The sequence below is a fragment of the Pterocles gutturalis genome, unplaced genomic scaffold, assembly GCF_000699245.1.
Source record: "Pterocles gutturalis isolate BGI_N339 unplaced genomic scaffold, ASM69924v1 scaffold24815, whole genome shotgun sequence".
In the NCBI taxonomy this organism is placed as follows: Eukaryota; Metazoa; Chordata; class Aves; order Pterocliformes; family Pteroclidae; genus Pterocles; species Pterocles gutturalis.
In genome coordinates, this window is record NW_010144040.1 from 9,981 (window position 1) to 32,339 (window position 22,359).

General features: G+C 40.3%; 1 protein-coding gene across 1 annotated transcript; it reads left to right on the forward strand.

Moving 5' to 3' along the window:
* The first annotated feature begins 7,343 nt into the window (after positions 1 to 7,343).
* Positions 7,344 to 13,973, forward strand: RALB (v-ral simian leukemia viral oncogene homolog B). Its single transcript, XM_010084987.1, has 4 exons — positions 7,344 to 7,502; positions 8,646 to 8,854; positions 11,616 to 11,793; positions 13,226 to 13,973. Exons 1-4 carry the CDS (start codon positions 7,389 to 7,391, stop codon positions 13,343 to 13,345), a joined length of 621 nt encoding a protein of 206 aa, XP_010083289.1. The 5' UTR covers positions 7,344 to 7,388; the 3' UTR covers positions 13,346 to 13,973.
* The last annotated feature ends 8,386 nt before the right edge of the window (positions 13,974 to 22,359 follow it).

Sequence of the window (22,359 nt, forward strand, 5' to 3'; positions counted from 1 at the left end):
GATTTGCTTTCAGAGAGATGCATCATTATAGCTTAGAAAACTCACAAGCAAAATTGGGCTGTGCTTGGCAAGGATGATGGGAAGGGAATGTACTGAGTATATACAGGTATTTCATAGTTGAAATAGATCACTATTCTGGTGACCCAGGTCTGAAGATAGACTTAAAAGGTGGAGTTGTCCAAGTCTCACTATAACCTGTTGTAAAGAACAGCACACTAGACTTTGTAGGTTGCTAGAGTAGTGATTGGTTAAAGTAACAATGCATCTGGGAGTCTCCTATTCTTCATGGTCTTATTCTGCATAACTGCATGTGTACTGGAAGTCTTCATGTAGTAAGTCCACTCTTCTGAAGATCAGTTGATCTTATTAAACAATTTTAATTTAGGTGGAGAGCTGAAGATGACTTTGCATGCAAATGTGTGGAATAGCAAAAAGTAAGATACGGTATGAAGATTTAGGATGACTAGTAGGGGTTCTTAATCTGAAATGGCTGGCATCCAGTGGCTGGATGTCTGATGCTATTGATAGTGTTAGAATATTTCATTGTGTTTTCTGAGTCGCAGTGTGGAATGCTTGCTTCCTTATGCATGCATGGAGGGAGGACTCCTGATCACAAGTAAACTAAAAATACTGCTTTTATACTGCAAGTGGTATGCTACAGCTGAGCAGGTCTTACAGGCTTTCCTGCAGTACAAGTTCGTCATACAGGCTGCAGTCTGTCTTCTTCTGGAAGCTAACACTCCAATCAGATTAATTTGATGAAATATAATTCCTGAATTAAAACTGTTCCTCAGTCTGTGTTTGTCCTTTCTGGATTTTGGGTGTGATTAGTAACTAATTCTAATAGATTGAAACTAGTGTAATGTAAGCTTGTAACTTTCAGTGTATCAAGTAAATGTATTCATCTGCAGTTTCTTCTGTAACGTTTAGTGGTATGGCTGTTGCCATTTCTTCCAACAGGGATCCAGGCAATAAAGGGTATACCCTTTGTACCCTTCATGTGTACAGAGTAAGGTATTTCCTTGCCCTAAATTCTTACTTTTCCTCCTGATGTTATAAAGTACTGGGTATTCCAAATCCATTTATAGTTTCTTGTCCCATGCCCTTATCTTTGCAACTGCAAATCTACTAAGAAATCTTGCACACAGAGAGAGAAAATGCCTGATTACCAAAATCAAATCTCAGGCTTGGGGTTTACTCCAGTGCTCAGCCTGGACACTGCAGCAGGGCATTGGCTGCACTAGCACACATGTCTAAGGAGTGTAGTGTGAACAAGCTCAGGGAACTTCCCTATTTTTACTGCAATATGAGTAACATTTTTGGCTGCTATAGTTCTGCTGCCTTCGGCCTCAGTTGTACAAACTGTTTTTCCTCTCTCACATTGGCACTGAGGCATGTGGCCTTGCTGATCTGACTGGCAGGCCCAGTCACCCACACTGACTCTCCTGCAGGAGGAGAGGGGCTTGAACAGCCAGGGGTGAGGGAGAGGATGGTGATAGCAGCACTGGGTGATATAAATGGGGAGTGTGAAACTGCTGTCCCAATCTGCTCTGCAAGACATCTCAAGCTGAATGAATTCCCTGATCTGATTAAGCATGGTCCAGAAAAATTTATAACTGAGAAGGTAGAAACACCCAGCAGTACATGGGGAAGGAGACAAGAATATCCCAAGTAGGAATTTCTGCCAAATACATCATCTCTGTTTAGCTTGAAAGCCAATGGAAACATGCCAAGAGGTAAGATATTAGCACAGCAAAAGAAGATAGAGTAGCATTTTTATTTTTAGCCTGCGTATCCTAAAATTTTCAGTGGCATTAAATATGCCACTTCATCTCAAATGAACTGTTTTCTATAGTTGAATTACCAGTTGGAGCATTTACAGTCCATTGAAAGCTAATGGAATTTCAGTACTTAAATATTTTCTGGGTAACCTCAGAACAGCTGAGGAGCTCTTACAGTTCATAGCTCAGTGAGATTGTTAATTAGTTTTGTGATCCAGGGAATTTCTGTGACTGCATTCTTGTGGGCATATCACAGAACCAAGCACCTCAAAACCTCTAATTCATATTCTGATAAATGAGGATCACTAAAATACTGTTGCAAAACCTTGTCCTTTCTGTGCTTGCTTTTGATGACATCATATTTAAGTCTTCAGTAGGTTGAATGCCCAGATTTTCCTTTAAAAGTAGATATCTGAAGGTTTAACAAAGCTCCTTTGTCAAGCTATTGGGCTAAGGGTTTCTAGAATCCTGTGTTAAAATCCAATGGCTGCTTTCAGTGACAGGATAGCAATGAAAAGAAATGTCCAAAGATATCAGCTGCACAGCAAGAGAACAAGGGCTGATCTCAGCAATTTTGAGCTTAGAGCTTTATTTCAGTTTTAAATCTTGAACTGAATTGGAAGAACTAGAAGCAATTCCAATTAAGCCTTTGGAGGGGACTAGAATTTCTTTATTTTAGTAACAGAATATTTACTGGAAAATGGGTAGACTTGGTGAAGTTTCTTTTTTTTTCTTCCTTCTATGTATTTGTGTAGGCTGTAGGAAAATGGGTTCATTTCTTATGAACCTTTTTCCTTTAAGTGACCACAACTGGAGTCTTAATGCAGGTGAAGTAAAAAGAGATGTATTTCAAACCAGATTGCATTTTTACATGTAGTTATTCAGTAAGTCTCTGAATCTTGGTATTGTTTGTTAACAATGTTCTGACGGTTTAACTGTTTAGGCTGAGGAGAGAGTGGAAAAATAGCAAACTGATGTTTGAGTTTGGAGTTTATGAAGCTGTTTATAAACAAATGCCTTGAAGTACTCAGTTTCGAGGGACCAGCTGAGAATGACAACATCGTGCAGGTTTCTCTCCAGCAGGAGGCCTTAGTTAACCTGCAGAAGTTATAATCTAAACAGGTAAGACAAGGGAAGGCTGAAATAATTGGCAAGTTTAGGGTTAGATTTCTTATAGTGAGGGTGGTGTGGTTTAATTAGGTATGTGGCCAAGTAGGTACCTTCAGAAGTCTAAATCAAAGCAGTTTATAGTAACTACTATGGTTTGATTTGCTGTGCTTCATGTGGCTAGCCTGTCTGTTGGTGTAACGTTCATTTCTTGATCTGAAGAGCATCTTTCACTAGCACCACAAAGCTCCTATTGTGCGTATGGCTTTGTGTAACCTATTATAAAATAAATCCAGAGTTATCAAGTCAAGGGCTTAATCCTTATCTTTTAAAGCAGATGAAGCCGGTAATTACTTCTAATTTCTTAAAGATGAAAGACTGCCTGAAAAAGTTTATGCTGTGTCTTGAGCTCTGTCTAGTACTTTATTTTGAAGCAGGATGAACTGTAACCAGAAGAACAACCTCCCCGTCCTTCCCAAAAAGAAGTGTCAGAAGGGTTTTTTTACAGTTTATGATGCTTTGTACACCAGGTTGAACATGGTGTCATTAAACCTGAAGGTAAAATTGACAGACTGAAATGAAACAGATTGACTGACTGCCATTGACTGGTTTGCTTTCCTTCCTGTCAGAGGAGGGTAAATATTGTTGTTTGGGTACAGTTGACTGTCCAGTGAGTAAAGAGCAACATGGGAGAGGAGGGAATACCTATTACAGAATTAGGTGACTTGTCTGGACACTTATTCAGAGCAGCCTCTTCAGCAGATGTACTAAGGCTCTGGGCCTTAAATTTGCATTCCCTTAAACTGAAGGGAATTGAATAATGTTTTAAAAGCAACCACAGTCATCACGTGTTCTTCTAGACACTGCCACTTTTTTTGGGAGGTGGTTGGATTTCCCAAGGCTTCCTTTTCTGTAAGGAACAGATAAGTTAATATCAGTGCCTTGACTGCCTCAAGGATGCTTAATCTACAGAATGGGATGGAAATTCACCCTTGCTTACTCAGATGACTGAGGAGAGAGCTTCCACTTGTGTTAATTGATTTTTTTTTTTTTTAACCTCAAGGAACTGTTAGATGTGAGCTTTGAACCATGGTGTGCAAATTGTTTCTTGGGCTGCAGAGGTGGAAATGCAAGTAAACAGTTGGCTCCAATGTCTTCTCTTGTTTTATTAGAGTATTCATATTAAAATCTCATCGTGCCCCTTCTGAACCAGTGATGTACTCTTAGACTGTTTTGTAAATGCTGCTACTTCTGCATTGGTACTGCCTGTGTCAATCCTGTGCCATGCTGCTTCAGCCCCATGCCTTGTTCTTTACTGGCTGTTCTGGAGCTGCAGGGGGCCGTGTTTCCCCTGCTGCCACCAGAGAAGAGATGCCTTGTGTGAAGCTTCTGGGATTTCACTGAGGGCATACAGCATGGGGGTTGTGTTGTGAGCGGACTCCTGCATTAGAAGATTCATGTAGTGTTGATACTCTAAAAGATTCGAGTGACACTTGTAGCAGCTCTTCAGGGAAGGTCGAGTACCTTGGCTGTTAAGAGCTAGGCTAGCTCTAGATGCAATCAAACTATGAATTTGTATGCTATTGGATAAGTTTTCTTTAATATTTTGATTACAAGTTGGGTGATACTGTAAGGGTGACCTTGTAGTTTCTGCTGGCCAATGTTGAGGTGGGATGGAGAAAGAAGGATTTAAATATTCTTTCTATTTACCTCTGAGCTTGTACTGAATCAAAGTGGTCAGTATTTTAGCTAAAAAGCACCTATTCCTTTAATATGACCAGGTAAAGATGTGGTATTTCTATTGACAGGAGGGAGAAAGTTGCTATCTTCTCTCTTGGCTATTAGTAAATCTTTTCATTGTAGCTGCATACACACAGTGTATTAACGCAACTTAATAGGCAGCAGCACTAAGTTTGTGTTGCCAGGAAAATGTTTAACTTGAAAGCTTTGTCTTAGATAACACAGCAGTTGCAACAACCTTAGGATGCTTGTTAAAGGAATACTCAAAGTTAAAACTAGTCACAATTACACTGAAAAGTTGCTAAGGGTCACTTGACTTCTCCAGAAAGCAGCTGGAGACTGCTACTACTTTCAAAGCCAGACTACTCTTGAACTGGGACAAAATAAACTTTGCAACACAGCTTGATCCTAGTAAGTTGTAATTACTGGAGCACTTAAGGTCCCCAAACTATCTCATTGTGTAATTAACCTGTAGCTCTTATGCCTTGGGTGTCTGTGTCCAAGCAAGCTGAATTCTAGTTTATAATCTGTAGTACATGTGGACCATAAGCACAGATAGACTTTTAGCAACAGCTTCTGAAGTTCAGATGCTACCTGTTGTGTTTTCTCCCAGTTTCTCCACATTCCTCTGCCAGGGACTTGTTTTCTTCCCCTTTGCCACTCTGGTGACTAAGAACTAAAAATCAAGCTTGCTGTCCTGTTCTGGTTAGGAATCTCTGGGATAATGGCTGAATTTGCTGTCCCCAACACAAATGTGTGTTTATGCTGTACCAGGGGAATCTGAGAAGTAGGAGTTGTCACATCCCATTTATGTACTAAGGAGTGCCCTGGGTGAGGGAGCTAATGTATAACATAATATAGAATATTATCAGAGGTAAGTATCTGTCTTCACTTACCAGTGTTTATCCCACAATGAACACTTAAAGATGATTAACTTGCATTACTGAACTAAATATGTAGCAAACAGGTATGAGTAAAATACTCTGCATGGAAAAATACTACTACTCAGATGCTTGAAAATGCTGTCCTGAGGGCAAGCACCTTGATTGTTGGCATGTTTGTTCCTGTATGGAGTAGTCAATGAAAACTTAGTTTAAGCTGTTGCTTTCCAGAACATCAGGTCATGACAAGGGGGGGAAAAAGCTTAACCGTCAGTGTATACCAGAGCAGGTTGCCCAGACTGGTCATAGAGTTGTCTGCCTCCAGACACAGGGCACATAAAATGGATTTCTTGGAGCAAACTGCCTTAAGGGAGAGGTTTCGACCGGACAATGCCCAAAGGTCCTTTCCAGGCTAAATAATCCTGTAGTGTGTTTGTAGGTTGACAGTCTCTTAGTCCCTAGTTAATTTTGTTTAGGGCAGCTGGTTATTGTGAAGCTTTTTCCAATATAGTACTCTTTAACTTCTAATGTAGGCCTTGTGTTTCCATCCAGTAGAACTTGATGGCATGGTGCAGCAGTTATAGTAACTTTCTGTAGTAATTATGTCCAAGCAAATTTGAGACTCCTGGTAGGCCTGTTGCTTCTGTGCTTCTGGAGTAATGGGTGCTGCTATAAATCAAGGCTGGTATAGCCACTTTCCATAGCGGTGTTTCGTGAATGGTCTGCTGTTCTCCTTACAGCACTCTGCCAGGGTATGAGCAGCTGGGGCCCTCAGTTGTAGTACTGTGAGGACACAAGTGTTATTATCCCAGAATCTCCCTTTAGCTGTTGTGTCTGGAGTACACATCTGTTTTTTCCTTGGTGTGGGAATCCTGATTGGTGACACATCTCTTTTTGTAGTGGTCGTTACTGCTTTTGTCCCCAATGTGCTGTTCTTAGAGCTGCTGATCTGTGCTAATCAGAGTGTGGCAGCTGGTGCTTGTGTTGCTGTCCCAACTACTGTGTCCCGCTACTCTTAAAGCAGTATTATTTTTAAGAGGTATCCAGGAATTAATAACTTAATTTGCATGGCATGCAAACAAAGGCTTGCTAACTTGTTTATTGAAGCTTACTCTTTTATGGCTTTGTAACATCAGGAGAAGAGGAACTGAGAATTTCTTGCAGTAAAGCAGGATTGTTTTTTTTTTTCCCGAAAGCACATTAGATTTGAAGCATCAAAAGACGGGAAGAGCATAAAATAAATGCTAATGTAATGTCATAAGACTTTCTGCTGGAAGCTTTTACAACTTGTTCCTGACAAAATTTACTGTGTATCTCTGCTTTTTTCTTAGCCTGCACAGAGAGGAGATCAAAAGTCATCTTTCTACCTATAAGCAGATCTAAGGTATAGCTCTGCTTCCAGGTTGAAACTAAGCTGCATCAACATTAAAGAAATATTTTAGAAAAGTGTAAAGCCTTATAACAAGAACAGTAAAAAACACTTAATTTCATGTTGTTTGAGAAAGTGGATTTTTTTTTTTTGCTTTGGGAACTGCTCTAAATAGCAGTCATGTAGGATGAGCTTACAAATAAGAACAATTTGTTCAGCTAGTAGCTGTTTTAAGAAACCTTTGTCACTTTTATTAATGGTACATTCTGTTTGTGACAACAGTGTTTGTTCTAATACCTCAATAGAGATCACTGACGTGGTGTGCTTGCCAGTGCATTGAAATGGCCTATTCTTCAGGCTTGCTGGGCTGGGTTTTAATCTGGCCTTTTGGTGCTAGTGAGATGCTTTACCTGCATGCTACCCTGATGTCACCAGTGTCATGGAAGGTGACTTTCTTCTGTCTGCAGAGCTGATTGGTTGCCTGGCACTTCATCTGTGGCAAGCAGGACAATGGCTGCCAGCAAGAGCAAGAACCAGAGTTCCTTGGCCCTCCATAAAGTAATCATGGTTGGCAGTGGAGGTGTGGGCAAGTCTGCACTCACTCTTCAGTTTATGTATGATGAGGTAAGTAGCTTTGGTTCAGCTTTTCTAAAGCAGCAACGAATACAGCTTACTAAACTTCTTTAGTGGGACAGGGCATAAATGTAAGAATCAAAAGACCTGATGACCTGACTGGCAGGAGAAGAATGTAGGAATCTGGGAAGGGTGCCCTCTGGCAACATCTTAGGCTAAGGGTGACAAAATTAAAGCTTATTAGTGAAAGAACAGTCTTCAAAAGACATGCAGAATGTGAATGTCCTTGTCTGAGTGTACAGAGGCTGTTAACACTGGGCATTGAACTTTAATTTTGTTGCAGTTTCTTTTAGGCCAGTTAAGGTTGAAGTCAGAAGTATGCATTCTAACTCATTCTGAGCTGAATGATGAAGTAGAAAGGCTCATAGCATGAGTTCTTCCATACGGTATACAGAAAGCTAGATCCAGGCTATTATGTGAAGGAATACTAACTTCCGAACTGCAGGATCATGTATTTATCTGTAGGCTGTCCACTCATACTACAGTGATGTGAATATCTGAACAGGTGCCATAGGCATTAGTGAAGGCCAGTCAGCTTAACCGGGCTCACGGCACCGCCTTTTGTTGTACTTTGAGGCTGCAAGAAAGGAGGTGGAAAGGTAAGGAGCCTATGTTGGACATGTGTTACACAAAACTAGAAGCTGAACTGACAGTGGCTTTGTGGGTGTGATCAGTATTGAATGAACTAAAGTACATGCCTGTGTACTTATCAAGCAGATTCTGATGTTCAGCAGCTGGATGTTGTCATCTCCACATGTTGAAGCTTGAGATAGCAGTACCTGAAGTACACTCAAAGGCTTTTTCTTGAAGTGGGAGACTTAAATAATACCACCAGGTTGTTGGTAGCTTATATGGTATTTTTGTCCTTAAATTGTGCTGCAATTGCTGAACAGTGTTTCATATAGCAAGACAGTTTCTCTTGACTAGGCATACTGGCTCTTTGATGTACTAAGTACTTAAATAATTTGCTTTTTATAGTAAAACTAAAAAAAAGTGATGCAACTTAGTAGCTGACTGAATTATGAGAAGGCTTCTGTGAATTTAAATGTCACTAAAGTGAAAGAGAATGGGTATGTACAAATGCTGAGACAATTTGACAGTAATTCTAGACACTAATCCCTGTTTTATCTTCAGTTTGTAGAAGACTATGAACCTACCAAGGCTGACAGCTACAGAAAGAAAGTAGTTCTGGATGGTGAAGAAGTTCAGATAGACATTCTGGACACTGCAGGACAGGAGGATTATGCAGCTATTAGAGATAACTATTTCCGCAGTGGGGAAGGGTTTCTTCTAGTCTTCTCAATAACAGAGCATGAATCCTTTACAGCAACAGCGGAGTTTCGGTAAGTAGTTTCTCTCCCAGGCAGGGGGAAAATATCTGGTTCCTCTGTTGCTCTGACAACTCATCTTGGGACAAAGAACTGTAGGGTTTTTTTGTCTATTACCATCTGGTCAATAAGTGGCAACCCAACCATTTAGCTCTCAGTAACTGGTAACTCAAACCACAATAGCCAGCCTCTGGCTCTAGTGTCTTCATGCCTTCAACTTATGAGTACATTACGCCAGCAACAGCTTCAAGCAAGTAACAGATTCTTGGACTCCTAAAACATGTGTATTCAAGCCAATTTTCAGTCTTTGTGGATGTGAAGTTTAATTATCTTAGAGCAGTACTTCTGGAATTAAGTCTGCCTTTTGGCTGGCTTTCAGACACTGTATTGCTTACTGCTAGAAGCAGGTGCTCTAAGGAAAGGAAGGATTAACCTCTCTCAGGTATGGATTGGTGCCAAACAAGGGTTGGCAGCCAAGCGGTACTATTGTAGGCAGATGCATTCCTAGAAAGACGCACAGTAGCAGTAAATGCTTCCATTTTTGTTCTTTGAATTAGCAGTTCTAATGTGAAAATCAGCACCAGACTGAGCAGAGAAACTGTTCATGTAGTGTACAAGAAAAATAAGGGGTTTAATCCTTTGTTCTGGCTTCAGAACTCATGTAGTCAGGTTCTTCAGGGCAAGCGTTCTAACTCTTATTTGATAATAGCTGTTGCTTCAATGTAGAAGGTAATCCAGAGATTCCCTAGGACACCTGTGCAACTTGAAGTAAAGCTTGCCACAAAACAGGGAAATGTTAAGAGTTCCTCATGCTTGCCAGAATAAAAGCTCTTTATTAGTCTGGTTTATGTTCACTTTGCTTCAGTGCTATAAGGTTAACAGATACTAATTGGTAATGCAAGTGCTGGTGCTAAGGTAGATGCCTATTTCTAGGGTCTTCTTAAAGCTATGGCAAACTCCCCTTGCGCACCAGGAGTTTGATCCAGGTTCTTAATGTATTATGCTGTTCCAACAGTAGTAGGAGACTACATAATCTTTTAAGAGGCATAAAAATATTGTTCCTTTGTCACATAATACTTCTGTGGCTTTGCTAGACTTCTGAAGGCTGACAGTCATGGGGCACGCAAGCAGGGCTGCTCTGCTCATTTTGCTCTAACTGGAGCACTTAAAGGAGTTAAACAGTTGAACTCTTGTAGGGTCACAAAATGGAGTACTCAGACTGTTCATAGTGTAAGATAGAGGAAAAATTCAGATGCCATGCAAAAAAGGGAAGAAAATTAGATACTTGGAAGTACCTAGCCTGGGTTTTGGTTTGTGTGCTGAAGTAAAATATAAGGTTAAACCTGCAGCTTAAGGCTTTGGATGAAAAGGAGTAGGAGTGTTTATCTTGGCAGTTTGTGGTTTTTGTCAGACTTCTGTAACTGTGTTAACTGTGTGTTCGTTAAAGATTCCAGCACAAGAGAACAATTGGAAAGCAATGCTATCACTAAAGACAAGCAAGCTTTGAGATAGAGAATCTCCTACTTTTCAATGGGTCAGAAATAATCAAATAGTGAAATTAGATAAATGGAATATTTAGTTATGCTGACATGTCAGAACCAGCTCCTTGGAAAAATCTTCCCCAGGACAGAGGAGGGGAATTGGTAGTATGAGTCACCAGCATCACAGGCTGAACTACAGATGGATATTATTGATCCTGTAACTTCCAGAATTCTTGAACTAGTAAAAAGTTGAATACTGGATGAACTATGGGCTTGTCTTTAAACCCTATCTTTCCTGCATTTGCTTTAAGTGCCTCTGTAATCTGAAAATGTGTGAAGGTACAGTTGAATGCAACAGCAGAATGTCTGCTTCAGTGTTAACACTATTTTAGATTCTCATGTACTCTACATAAACTCAGTTATTTTGTGGATGGTAAGTGCAAGCATCTAAAGTAGTGTGGTAACTCCATGGGATGAGGGGTTGTAGCACCATGCTCATGCCTAGTTTGGCTCTTGTTCATAAGAAAATAAAGCAATCTAAAAATAAGTGTAGACTGGTATGGTTCTTCCAGAGTCCTAGATGGACAGCAGCATGTGTCAGTCTGGTTTCAACCCAGGTTTTACTCCAATAATAGCACAGGCTTTGACCTGCAGCATCACTCTGTCTCCTTTCCTGGAAACTGATAAATCCTTTTAGAATGACAAAGGATACCTAGGTTAATGCTGATGGTTCAAATATTTTCTTGGAGTCTTTGAAAGAGGAAAGTGGCTGGCATTTTAGTTCGGCACTATTTAGTAGTTCTTTCCTTTGTGTGACGTTATGATCTCTACCAGTTACTTATGCTGTTCTCAACCTGTTGCCTTGCCAAAGCCTTGCTGTTGCCCAGGACCTATGCTGAGGTGGAATGTAGGTTGGAAATTGAAGACTGTGAATGAATGCTAATGTGAAACTTGGCAAACCTGGCACTTGTACTCTTTTCCTCATTCAGATGTGAACTCCTGATGCAAGTTGCTCTTCTACCATACAGTTCTTTATTAGAACCTAGGTAGTAAACTTACTAAATGGTAAAGCCGCTTTCCTGGAAGCATGGGGCTTTTATTAGTGTAAAGCCCATAGCATTAGTATGTTTAAACTTGGAATAATTTTAAAATATATGTTCAACTGTTGGGAAATGTACTGTTAAGTACTGTTGTAAACATTAGTAATGTGCAGACTGATCCATTCCTGATAAGGGTGGGGTTTTCATTGCTACTACTAATATGGATATTTTTATTTTGAATGCTTGATGCATTAGGGAACAGATCCTGCGTGTGAAGGCTGAAGAGGATAAAATCCCTTTACTGGTAGTGGGAAATAAATCTGACTTGGAAGAGCGCAGACAAGTGCCTGTAGAAGAGGCCAGAAGCAAGGCAGAGGAGTGGGGCGTGCAGTATGTAGAAACCTCTGCCAAAACTAGAGCAAATGTAGATAAGGTAAGATAAATGACATGTGTTCAATTAGATCATTGCTACTTGTTTAGTAGCTGAGTGACTAATTCTTGTCTCTTACTGGGACAAAAGCAGATCCACAGTTGGGCTTCTGAAAGCCTAGATTATAAAAAATAATGGCTGATAACCTGTCTTAACATACACAAAACAGTGCTTATATAGAGGATAACCAGCATGTCATATGGACTAGCTAGAGAAGATCTATGAGAACAAGTCTAGAACATCATGCCGGTACACTCCAGACACAGCTACATTGCTGTTAATTGCTGATCCCAACTGATCAGAAAGCTAGGCTATGTATAAAACTAATGGAAATGCTGTCGGTGCATGGGTTACCTAGTAGGAAATATTTCGATCATTCTTGGTTAAAACAGTGTATATGAAACTCTTGAAATGAGACGTTTTGGTTATAATGGACATGGTGTAATTAAATTTAGTAGAGCACCCTTCTGACTTGCAGGATGTAACTAGAAAGTCAGACTGTCAGATATATAAACTGGGAGATAAAGTAAAACATGAATACCTAGACTTTCTTTTGCCTGTCAGCTGTCTCGTGATAGTGAATGCCTAGCCTGTTATCACAGGTTTTTTCACTTAGGTTATCAGCCACTGTGACTGTGCATTGACACTGTAGCAGAATTAAAAAAACAAACCTTAGGAGGGTTTTGAATTATAAACTATTCTATTTCTAATCAGTAGCATGGTCTTGTTTCCAAGTATAAAAGACCTGGTTAGTTCCCCATTAAAAAAAAAAAAGCCTGACTCTGTGGAGTGACACTAAGCTCTTGTTCAGTAATCCTAAAAACTATTTTCCCTAGTAATTCTCTACAATAAAACAGCTGTTGCATCCTAAGTGGTATGCACATAGGCATAAGGCACACAGAGGTGAAATCAGCTAGAATTTTGGAGGAAACTTCAGAGTAATGATTTTCTCTGAATCTTTCTAATAAGTTAGTCTGAAAATTTTCTGTGCCTGACACTCACTTGAATGCTGCAGCTTTTTAATTATGGAACAGGCAGAATAGCCAGCAGACAGTGTGCTTGTAGCTACATGGAAAGGACTGGACTAAATGCTTTGTGTACTTAAAAAGAATGATTTGTCTGGAAATGTTTGCTAGGCACATACAAATGTTCTCATGACTCTGAATGCTACTTTTGTGCAAGACTTGTATTCAATAAAAAGCTTATAAAATGGGGCTGTTGAATGGTAACCAGGTAAGATTGTCCTCTTTCTTGCCACTGCTTGACATGCTACATAATTGTAATGTTGAGTTTGTCACTGAGATCTATGTCCAGACTCACTTCTGCTGTATTAGGTATAGTGTGGTGCTACATCTTTATTTGCTGATGAATACAATAGTTTTAATCTGCTTTCTGGTGGCAGATCTTGTTTAATTTTTCTGTTTTTCCCTTCTAGGTATTCTTTGATTTAATGAGAGAAATCAGAGCAAAGAAAATGTCAGAAAACAAAGACAAGAATGGCAAGAAAAGTGGCAAGAACAAGAAAAGCTTTAAAGAAAGATGTTGCTTACTGTGATGTTTGGGAACTGTAAATATCTATCTACAGGTGGCATGGATAAGATACCACTAAGGATATAGGGCTGGATTCATGAAAGGAAGTCTGTATTGACTCCCTTATCTTTTGCTTTGCATATCACACCTTCAAAATGTGAAAACAGAACTTTGAAACCATTTCTGGTATCCAACAAAACCTATGCCTACTTAAACTGAAATGGGCCTCTGTCTTCCCAGTGTCTTTCAAAACTAGAAACAGTTTCAGAACTACAATCCTACTGCTTGCTTATACAAAGTATTTTGGTATTAACTTCCTAGTTTACTCTGTTTCTCTGAATATGTTTCTCTTGAACCTCAACTGGCCTTAACAAGCACAGCTGTTCAGTTTCAATCTTTTTTTTCCGCTGTTGCTGCTCTCCTTGCTGTTTCAAACTGAAGAAAAGCTAGGCGACATCTGGTAAAGGGTTTGAGTCTCCATCTTGTTAGTTGTCACTGGTATTTCTTACACTGAAATCTGCTGGCTTCCTCCCTACACTCCATGTAAGAAATAGCAACTGACACTTGAGAGTTAACTCAAAACAAACTTTCTTCCATGATCTGTTTAGTCAATACAGCATTCATGAATCAAGCCTACGGACTCAATTCAGACTTATTTAGACAATGCAAAAAATTATGTTTAAATACTGGTTAGATGCATTTCCCACTGGTCTGTCATCTCATCCTGAAATTAGTGGTATGGGGTGAGAAAGTGACTGTAAGCCTTTCTTCAAAAGGAATAATATTATCACTGTCTCCTTGAAATGATGTCCTGGGTTTCTTCCATGTATTGTGGCTAGACTCAATTGCAGTCATTCTATGTCCATCCTCCTTCCCCTCCCTGGTACTGGAATAGTGAAAATCAAAGTTTTGATTTCATTGGTTTTGTTTATATTGGAACAGTGTGATCATGTTGGAAAGTGGGAACATCTGCATCTGTCTCTTGTCTTGCTGAAGATGAAAACTTTGAATAAGGATGGGTCACATCACACAATCATGACTTGGAATAGGTGAGGCATACATGCTACCTCTCAATGATTAGCTGGCTAGTGAGCTGTATGGTGTCAAAAAGCAAGTGAAGTTAAGCAGTTGCCATGTCTGTTACTCACTGTTAATTTTATATGTACTGTTTCTGATGCACAGCAACCTAGCACATGGAGATGCATGTTGAGTTTTGCTGTCAGTTATGCAATGGTGGTCATGTACTGATCAGCAAAAACCAGCCTAGAAATGGAATATAAGTCAGTACTTAGCAGGTCCTCTTGTCAGCTGACTGAACTTGAGTTTTCTGATGCAGTTTAAGTGCAATTGCCAAAAAAGACTTCTGTTACTGTTGTGGAAGTGTCCCTTCTGATTGTGGAGTCTCTTAATGAATTATGGTTATCTTCTGTTTTGAAGGGGTGGAGAGACTTAAAGTAGTTACTGTATCTTGCTTCTTAACTGGATTCTTAAGTGAACAGGATGCTTAAGATAGTTACTTGGTGCAAGGAGTACGCTATGTGGTTGTTCAATGAAGCACACTGCAGCACTAAATTAACAAATCCTGTTTCTTTTTGAGGTGAAGGAGTAGCAAATACTGAACAGTACTTAGTATTGTAATTTGAGGTTGAAAAACATTTTTTAACATGTACTAGATTGCTCTTGTGCATTCCATTTCTGAATTTTGAAAAAGGTAAGATGTGTTAGATATCAGGACCTCTGGTCTGAGGTTTCACAGGGACTTATCGCAAACTCATTGTCTTCCATAACTAGTTCAACTTGTCAGGCAACTCATTGGATTGGGGAAACTGTACTAAATAAAAGGTGCTGTAATCTTGATTTTTGTCAAGTTGAATTCCTTCTCTGTGAATGTTATCTTGTATGTGCAGAAAGAATGGTTAACCAATTCTGGAAATATTTCTCTTTGAACAGTGTAGTTAATTGGTATTACAAAGCCAACTTGACAATACAGTTTTGAAGCAGGGACTGGGAACCTGTGGGTTTACAGAACTTGTCATTTAAGCTGTACTCCCTGTGTTTAAAGCCTAAGCACCTAATGGGACACTTGGAGCTTTGACACTTCACTAAGAAGTTTCCACTTCAGCTTCCATGGGTGAAGTCCATTTTTGAGTGCATATTGTGCATACAGCAAATGAATGTCTCCTTCTGGAGGAAGGCAACTCACTTAGGTTTGGTTTTAGTTGAGACCTGAAGGTTAAGTCCTTAATTAACCTAAAGGATAAACAACAGTTGAGTTCACATTACAAGCTTATCTAGGTCAAGCCCCTCTGAGGTGGATTTTAAAATGTGTCTAACAAAACTGAATAAGCTTTCCTTGCTGTATGAATAATGGACTCAGCAAAGTTCACAATGAGCAGCTCAGCTGTATTGGCTCAAGAGACTTGCATGCCTTGACCTTTGATCTCTTTGATCTTAAAGTACCTGACAGACAGTATTTGATAGGACAGATTAATTTCTACTTGGAACAGTGAGTCTCCCACTGGTGTTCTTACAGTCCATGTGCTGTTCTTACTCAGGTTTTGGGTTTTTTTTTCTTTCAACTGGTAAAGCTCCATTGCTCAGGTGGATTTACTTGGAAGAAGGTGCTTGCTGCTTCATGGCTTGATGCTGCATCTCTTCAGTGTTCTATGCTTGTCACCTTTTCCAGACAGACTAGGCCTGGAGACTAAATACAGCAGCTTTTCTGTACTTGTGGCAAACTTCATCTGAACTTTCCAGTTACAGCTGAAAACATGATAAACAAGGCAGCTGCCTTCATAACACTGGGCAACAAGTATTCTGACTTGTACCAGGAAGGCAATAAAAGTGCTCCCCTGGACTGGAACCTTGTTGCCTCCACCTCATGTGGTTGAAGTGCCTGAATGCATGCCTTACTAAATAGGGGAAATATGATTTGAGGGTCCTTGAATGGCTTCCAGGTGTGCTTCACTGGACATCAATGGACATCAACAGCAGGTGGGTTGATGAGAGTGAGTCAAAAAATGCCAGAGAGAAATGCTTCCTTTGGACTTGAGGGCTTCCTGTGAGCAGAGTAAAGGGAGCTTTGGCTTCTGATCTATATAAATACTTGCAGACTGGGTACATCAAACAAGGAGGACTTTGACAAGAGTGGGTGTGTGTGGTTGCCTGCTAGCCATGCTGTGTATCTGGGGCAATGGAAGGCTGCATTGAAGCTGACAGATTCTAGCAGCCTTTGCATGTTAGGTAATTAAAGACCAAGGCTTATCTTTGTCAGTATAATGTGCTCTTAAATCTTTCTGGAGCATGGCTGTAAGCAAGTAACTGGATATTTGAAGCTGGAGGTCATGCAAGACTTGACTATGCACTTTCACTTAAGCATTCAAATATTCTTGCGTAACGGCTTAACATAAAGTCAGGGAGCTGTTTACTGCTGTGTGAAATCCTCCATATGTGGCTTAGCTGTGGGCATTCAAGTGTTCGGTCTTTTTATGGTTTAAGCAAATATCTATGAGACAGGCTCCAATTATAATGGGGGCTAAGTCATTATATGAAAAAAGCAGGTTAAACTCCAGGAATGTGAAGGCAGACTTGACTTTTTTTTTTTTCCAGAGGAGCATCTCTCCATGAGAGTACAGATGCAGCATGAAATGCACTTTCATTGATTTTTGCTGTGCATTCTATACACACTAAAAGGCCTCTACTGCAACTTCTAGGGGAGTGCTGAGCTTGATGGAGAGACAGATGTATGCGTACATTTACGGGTCATTAAACTTCAGTAAGATGTTAACAGCCCCCTGAAGTTCCAGTTGAATCCTATCTGGCTAATATAATGCTTAAGAATACTTTGTCTAAGGTATGAAGCTGCAATCTGGAATATAGAAAGAGGTGGGGGTGGGAATGCATTTAACTAAATCATCAAGATTTTTTTTAAGCTTTCCAAAGTGTTAACCCATACTTGGGGCTGACAGGCCTATCAATTCTTGTTCAGAAAGGATACTGTTTATCAATTCAACTTAGAGCTTATGTTGACAGAAGCTTTCTTTAATTGCTATAAGCATATGTTGCAATGTTCACCTCCTGTTGACTTTATAGTTGGGAGAAGGAGGGAAGAGGAATGAAAAAACTGATTTTTCACCATAATCTCCACATTTCATGAGAATGGCAGGTGTTCCTCTTGGGAGGGGAAGGTGTTATCTCTAACACCAAGAAAGAGGTTTAATGTAGTGGAAGTGATTGTGATTGCAAGATTTAATAAAACTGCCTCTAAACTACGTATGCTATACTATACAATGTAAATTTTTTTCTTGCATAGCTTCAGAGCTTTGTCTCTAACTTGCACAAACATTTTTAATGTCTATAAAACTGGTCATTTTTCATTATCATGCTAATACAACCGATTTGTATTACTATTAATAATAAAAAGAAAAACAGGCATAATATTTGTTTGTTATTGATTTTTACAGCATTCTAAAAGTGTGTCTAATCCCCAAATTCTTGAACCAGGCAGTTGCTGACTTTCAGTGTCTGAAACTAATCTTTGTATCAAATCTGTAACATGATTATATTGCAGCCTGTTGGAAGGGAGGGGAGGAGGAGGTGACTGAGGGGCTCCATCATTGATTTTTCAGAAATGGTCTGCATATGTTTCAGTACTGACTAGTACAGTAGTTTGATTATTCATAGTTAATTTTCTACAACCTAATTGGATCAGACAGCTTGTATCAACTGTGTAAATGATGAAATTGCTTTCCTCTTTCTTCAGGTGGTCTTGTGACTCAACAGCATAAGCAACACTGTGTGGGAATACTGATCCTTAGTCTTCTGAGTGTGCCAGTATCCATTCTCTTTGTTGATTTGGGATGAACAAACTTTAGCAGAGAAGCTGAGGGGCCTCAGAGACAGGATGGTTCAGAACAGACTCACGGCACTGTTACGCCATTTAATTTAGAGTGGCATAGAAATAGGATTCACAGTAGACTTTGGCTGCAGTTTCTGCTGTCAGTCTTGTAAAAGTTGGAAGCCGAACATCCTCTACTTGATTACTTCAGGCCAGGGATTACAACAGTTTGCATAATCTTGTTTGACAGATGTTTGCCCTGTGTTTCAGATTGCCATGTAGTTCTTTACAGTGAAGTAACTTTTTAAATATTCTGCAGCAGAGAGAGTAGCATGGAAAGTGTTGTGTAGGAGGCAGGAGAGGATTCTGAGCATAGCTGTACCCAAAGCCCAGAAGGGCACCTTTTTCTTCAGATATTCTGTGGATGCTGGTGAGAAACAGGCTTTCCTTAAACTGCAGCAGGATGAAAGTGGAGAGTGGTTGCCCGTACATAGCTTGGCTTCTGCCTTTGTGCTTGCCTGTGTTCTGCCCCAGCCAGGACACTTAACTAGTGTGGTTCCCTGTGCTAAATGCTCTGAGAATCCCTGGGGTGGTACAGGCACCTCTTCCCGAGAACTGTTGGCTCCATCTTGTGGCTTTAAGAGTTAGAAGCTCTACCATGGAGAGGGGCTGTTCAGCATGCTCAGACGAGCATACAAGTAGCTGTTGCTAATCTGCTACCTGAATTACACGTAGAAATCCATGCTAACTAGATTTTTGTGTTCTCGATCTTCCATATGGTTCTCATGCTGTAGGATACCTTTTGCTAAAATTTTTTCCTTTTGCATGCAAATGCTAGTGTTAATTCTTGTAAACATCGTAGTGTGCAGCAGAACACCCAACTTCTCATGAGGATGGTGGCTTTACGATTTGGGGCATTAAACCAGTTTGCATTGCAAGCGTAAATTTATTCTGCCCACTGAGTACTGGTTTGCATGCTAGAAAGAGTACTTATTGTTCCATGGGACTGTGCAGTACTTAACAAAACATTTTGTTTCTAAGGGTGACTAAGATGGTGGGTTTTCTTGGAAATGTAAAGCCTTAATGTGGGGGAGGGAGGAATATCCTATTTAATTTCCCCCCCTGCCCCTCAGTGTCTTCTCCCACCAAACTACTTTGTGTCCGTTGTGGGAATAAGATCTACTAGGGAAACACTAGCAAATGTCCCCTTAAGCTTTGTAACTCCAAAGGAGCTAGAGGTAAAATGCTGAGGTGGGACTGGGACTGTATGCTCTGCACTTGCCTTCCTACTGAAGTTGATTAATCTTCAGAGTTTACAGTAAGTTCCCTTCAATGAGCTATGTTACTTGGCTTTTAGGCAGAATCATGTTTTTGATATAATCAGAGTTTATAGAGTTTGTTTTTAAAGTCTAGTGTTTAGGTTATTGGAGGCTTTATGCCTGTTGGCTTCACAGGCCAAATACCAGAATTCAAGGACAAACTTGTGCATACATGTAGCATTGAGAGACAAGGAAAGCTACTCCCTACTGTTTAATAGGGCTCTGTTTTTGTTTTAAGAGGAAAACACATACAACAAACTGAACTTGCTGTTTGGATGAGTGTTTCTCAACCTGTGGTTGGTAAGAGTGCTCTGTAACATGATTACCCTCCTCACAAAATTATGGTGTTACGCTTCTATACATATAAACAAGGAAAACAACTGTGGGGGAAGGAGTAATTATATATAAAATAGCCAAATTCTTTCATGCCTCTAAGTGAAACCATCACGGCAATGCTGCCCAAGATAGCCTTCAGTTTTGTTCCTAAAAGTTTATCTGTCTCTTCAGTTTTAGAAAGGCTGATGCAAACCTGAGAGAGATGGTCCTGGTCAGACCACAGACCTCCCTGAAAGAAGTATCCTTGCTCAGAATGACAGAATTCAGAAGTCAGAAGTTAAAATTTTGTTTCCTGCTTGGAGGCAGAGCTGTGAAAACCAAAACCTACTAGGTTGCTGAACAAATGCCTTGCAGGGTGCACTAGGTGTTTGGTTTTAAATACAGCTATTCTAGTCAGTGTCCTGGTCTTGAGGTGTGGAAAAACTTCTTTCACTCTAGGCTCTTCGTTTTCATTTCTTTGTAGGCCTGCCTGGTTCTTTGTCCTCGAGTGTTCATCTTTAGCCCTAGGGTTTCAAATATTCCTAGTTCAGACAGCTTAATGAAACATGAGCCCTTCTCCTTTCATTGCTGGTGACTGTACTCCAATTAGGTGCTGAGCAGTGCCATGTGATGACAGGCACTCATGTCCCCAGCTGTGGTCAACTGCCCCATTCCTGAAGTGAATCAGACTGTGGGAAGAACAACTACCCAGAGAAGAATGAGGAGCACTGGGAGAGCTGGACACTTCAGACATTGCTAATGAAAGCTACTTCCTACCTGAGGAACAGCAGCAGAGCAAGTGATTGACCTATTCCTGCAGCCAGGTTAGAGCTTTATGGGGTACCTCAAGTAAATCCATGTGAGCAATGATGGTAGTGCAGCAAACAGTTGTGGAGCACAGGCTAACACTGTGCCTCTTTGAGTTGTTCTGATTTGGTGTTGTTTTTTTTTTCCATTCCCCTCCCTGAACAGCAGTATGGAGGGAGGAGGGCAGGCAGAGCTTCTCCTGCGTGGGAATAAAGGCCACATTTGCAGCTTTGCCTCAGGAGCTTGAAAACTGTAAGTCAGGTCTCCAAAACTACATTTGGTTTAGGAATAATGAGATGCTTTAGAAAATGAACTTGGAGTTGTCTTCCATGGTCTTTTTGTTTCCAAGCCTTTTGAGTACACTTGCTTCATGTTTGCAAGCTTGCTTTCTTCAACAATGATGGGAGAAATATTTTTTCAATGAAAGCAAAGATGTTCTTATGCTTGTAATTCCAGCACCTGAGGCATAAATTTTAAAATATTGTGGCATTTGGAGAGGAGTGGAGGCAGGACACTCAAAACACCCAACTTTAAGTCCTGTTTCTGCTGGGTCACCATCCTCCTCAGTAGGAATCTGAAGGATTGCAAAAGCTGCAGCATAAGGACCCCCTGTTGGTGGTCCCAGTATCTGCCTTGGCAGCTTGCCAGGAGCCCAAGGGATGCACTTAATTTTCTTTATTCATTAGCATATTTTTAATCAAATCCATCAAACCACAATGTTTCCACATGTCTCTCCCATGGCAGATGAACAAAAATAGGTCAGTGCTTGAACGCACCTTCAACAACTGCAGTTTGGCAGTTTGCTCCTCTTCTATGGTTGCAGCTGGAGGACAGCAAATGACCTGTCATCTGCACCTGGTGAAAACATGTGATGAGGAAGACTTCAATCCTCTCCTGAAAGAGTAAAATGCATGGAGTCTGTCCATGACACAGACTGCTTCCCATGTGCTGCCCAGGCAGAGCGCAGGAATAGCTGCAACTGAATCCTCTCCAACTTAGCTTCAAGTTTACAGCATTTGTTTAATGTTAATTTCTGGTGAATAATCAAGCAGGTGCAATGTCCAGGGCTGAATTCCCTGGCCCTAATGAAGTTTCAAGACAGCTTACACCTAGTTTAATAATGTTTTTTTTACATTCTTGTCACCTGTAACCTACCTTCATATACCTCATGCTGCCAACCCATCTCTAGCCAGGCAAGGAAAATGTTGCAGTGTTGAGATCATGTTCACACTTGCAGCTGAGATGTGTCTTGCCTTGTTTCTTATCTCTGAATTGTTCATAACAAGAGCTAAGTAAAAATTACTCTTCATGTTTTTTACATAAGCTTTCCAAGTTGGTTCTGGGTGGGGTGAATATTGCATCAACACCAAGTTAAAACTTATCTTTTGTTCTTCTTTTTTGGAAAGAAATGGGGATATAGGTTCCAGGGAAGTAGTCTTCCCCATGAGACAAAAATCTGGGAAAATCTAAGGTGTTAAATAAGTTTGGAGTATTTGAAATACAAGTCTATGACAAAGGGATGCATGCTTTACTTTCTGTTCTCTTTCTTCCTAAAACAACAAGCAAACAAACAACAAAAAAACAAACCCAGGACTTTCAATTGAACAAGTCAATGAAGACCTATCCTGAATGTAGAAATTGGAATGGGCTTGCAGCCTGTTCTTAGCAGCGGAAAAGCTAAGGAAGCAAAAGGTGAAAAGCTCATCAGCATCCAGGCCCATTTCCAAGCAGCCCCACTTCTCCTGGTAACCCTTTCCTGCT

What these genes read in the sequence shown, in the direction of transcription:
- RALB (XM_010084987.1), top strand. Translation starts at nt 7,389, where the DNA reads ATGGCTGCCAGCAAGAGCAAGAACCAGAGTTCCTTGGCCCTCCATAAA. An exon ending in ACAGCAACAGCGGAGTTTCG is followed by an intron (nt 8,855 to 11,615) that starts GTAAGTAGTTTC and finishes TTGATGCATTAG; the next exon opens with GGAACAGATCCTGCGTGTGA. An exon ending in CTAGAGCAAATGTAGATAAG is followed by an intron (nt 11,794 to 13,225) that starts GTAAGATAAATG and finishes TTTCCCTTCTAG; the next exon opens with GTATTCTTTGATTTAATGAG.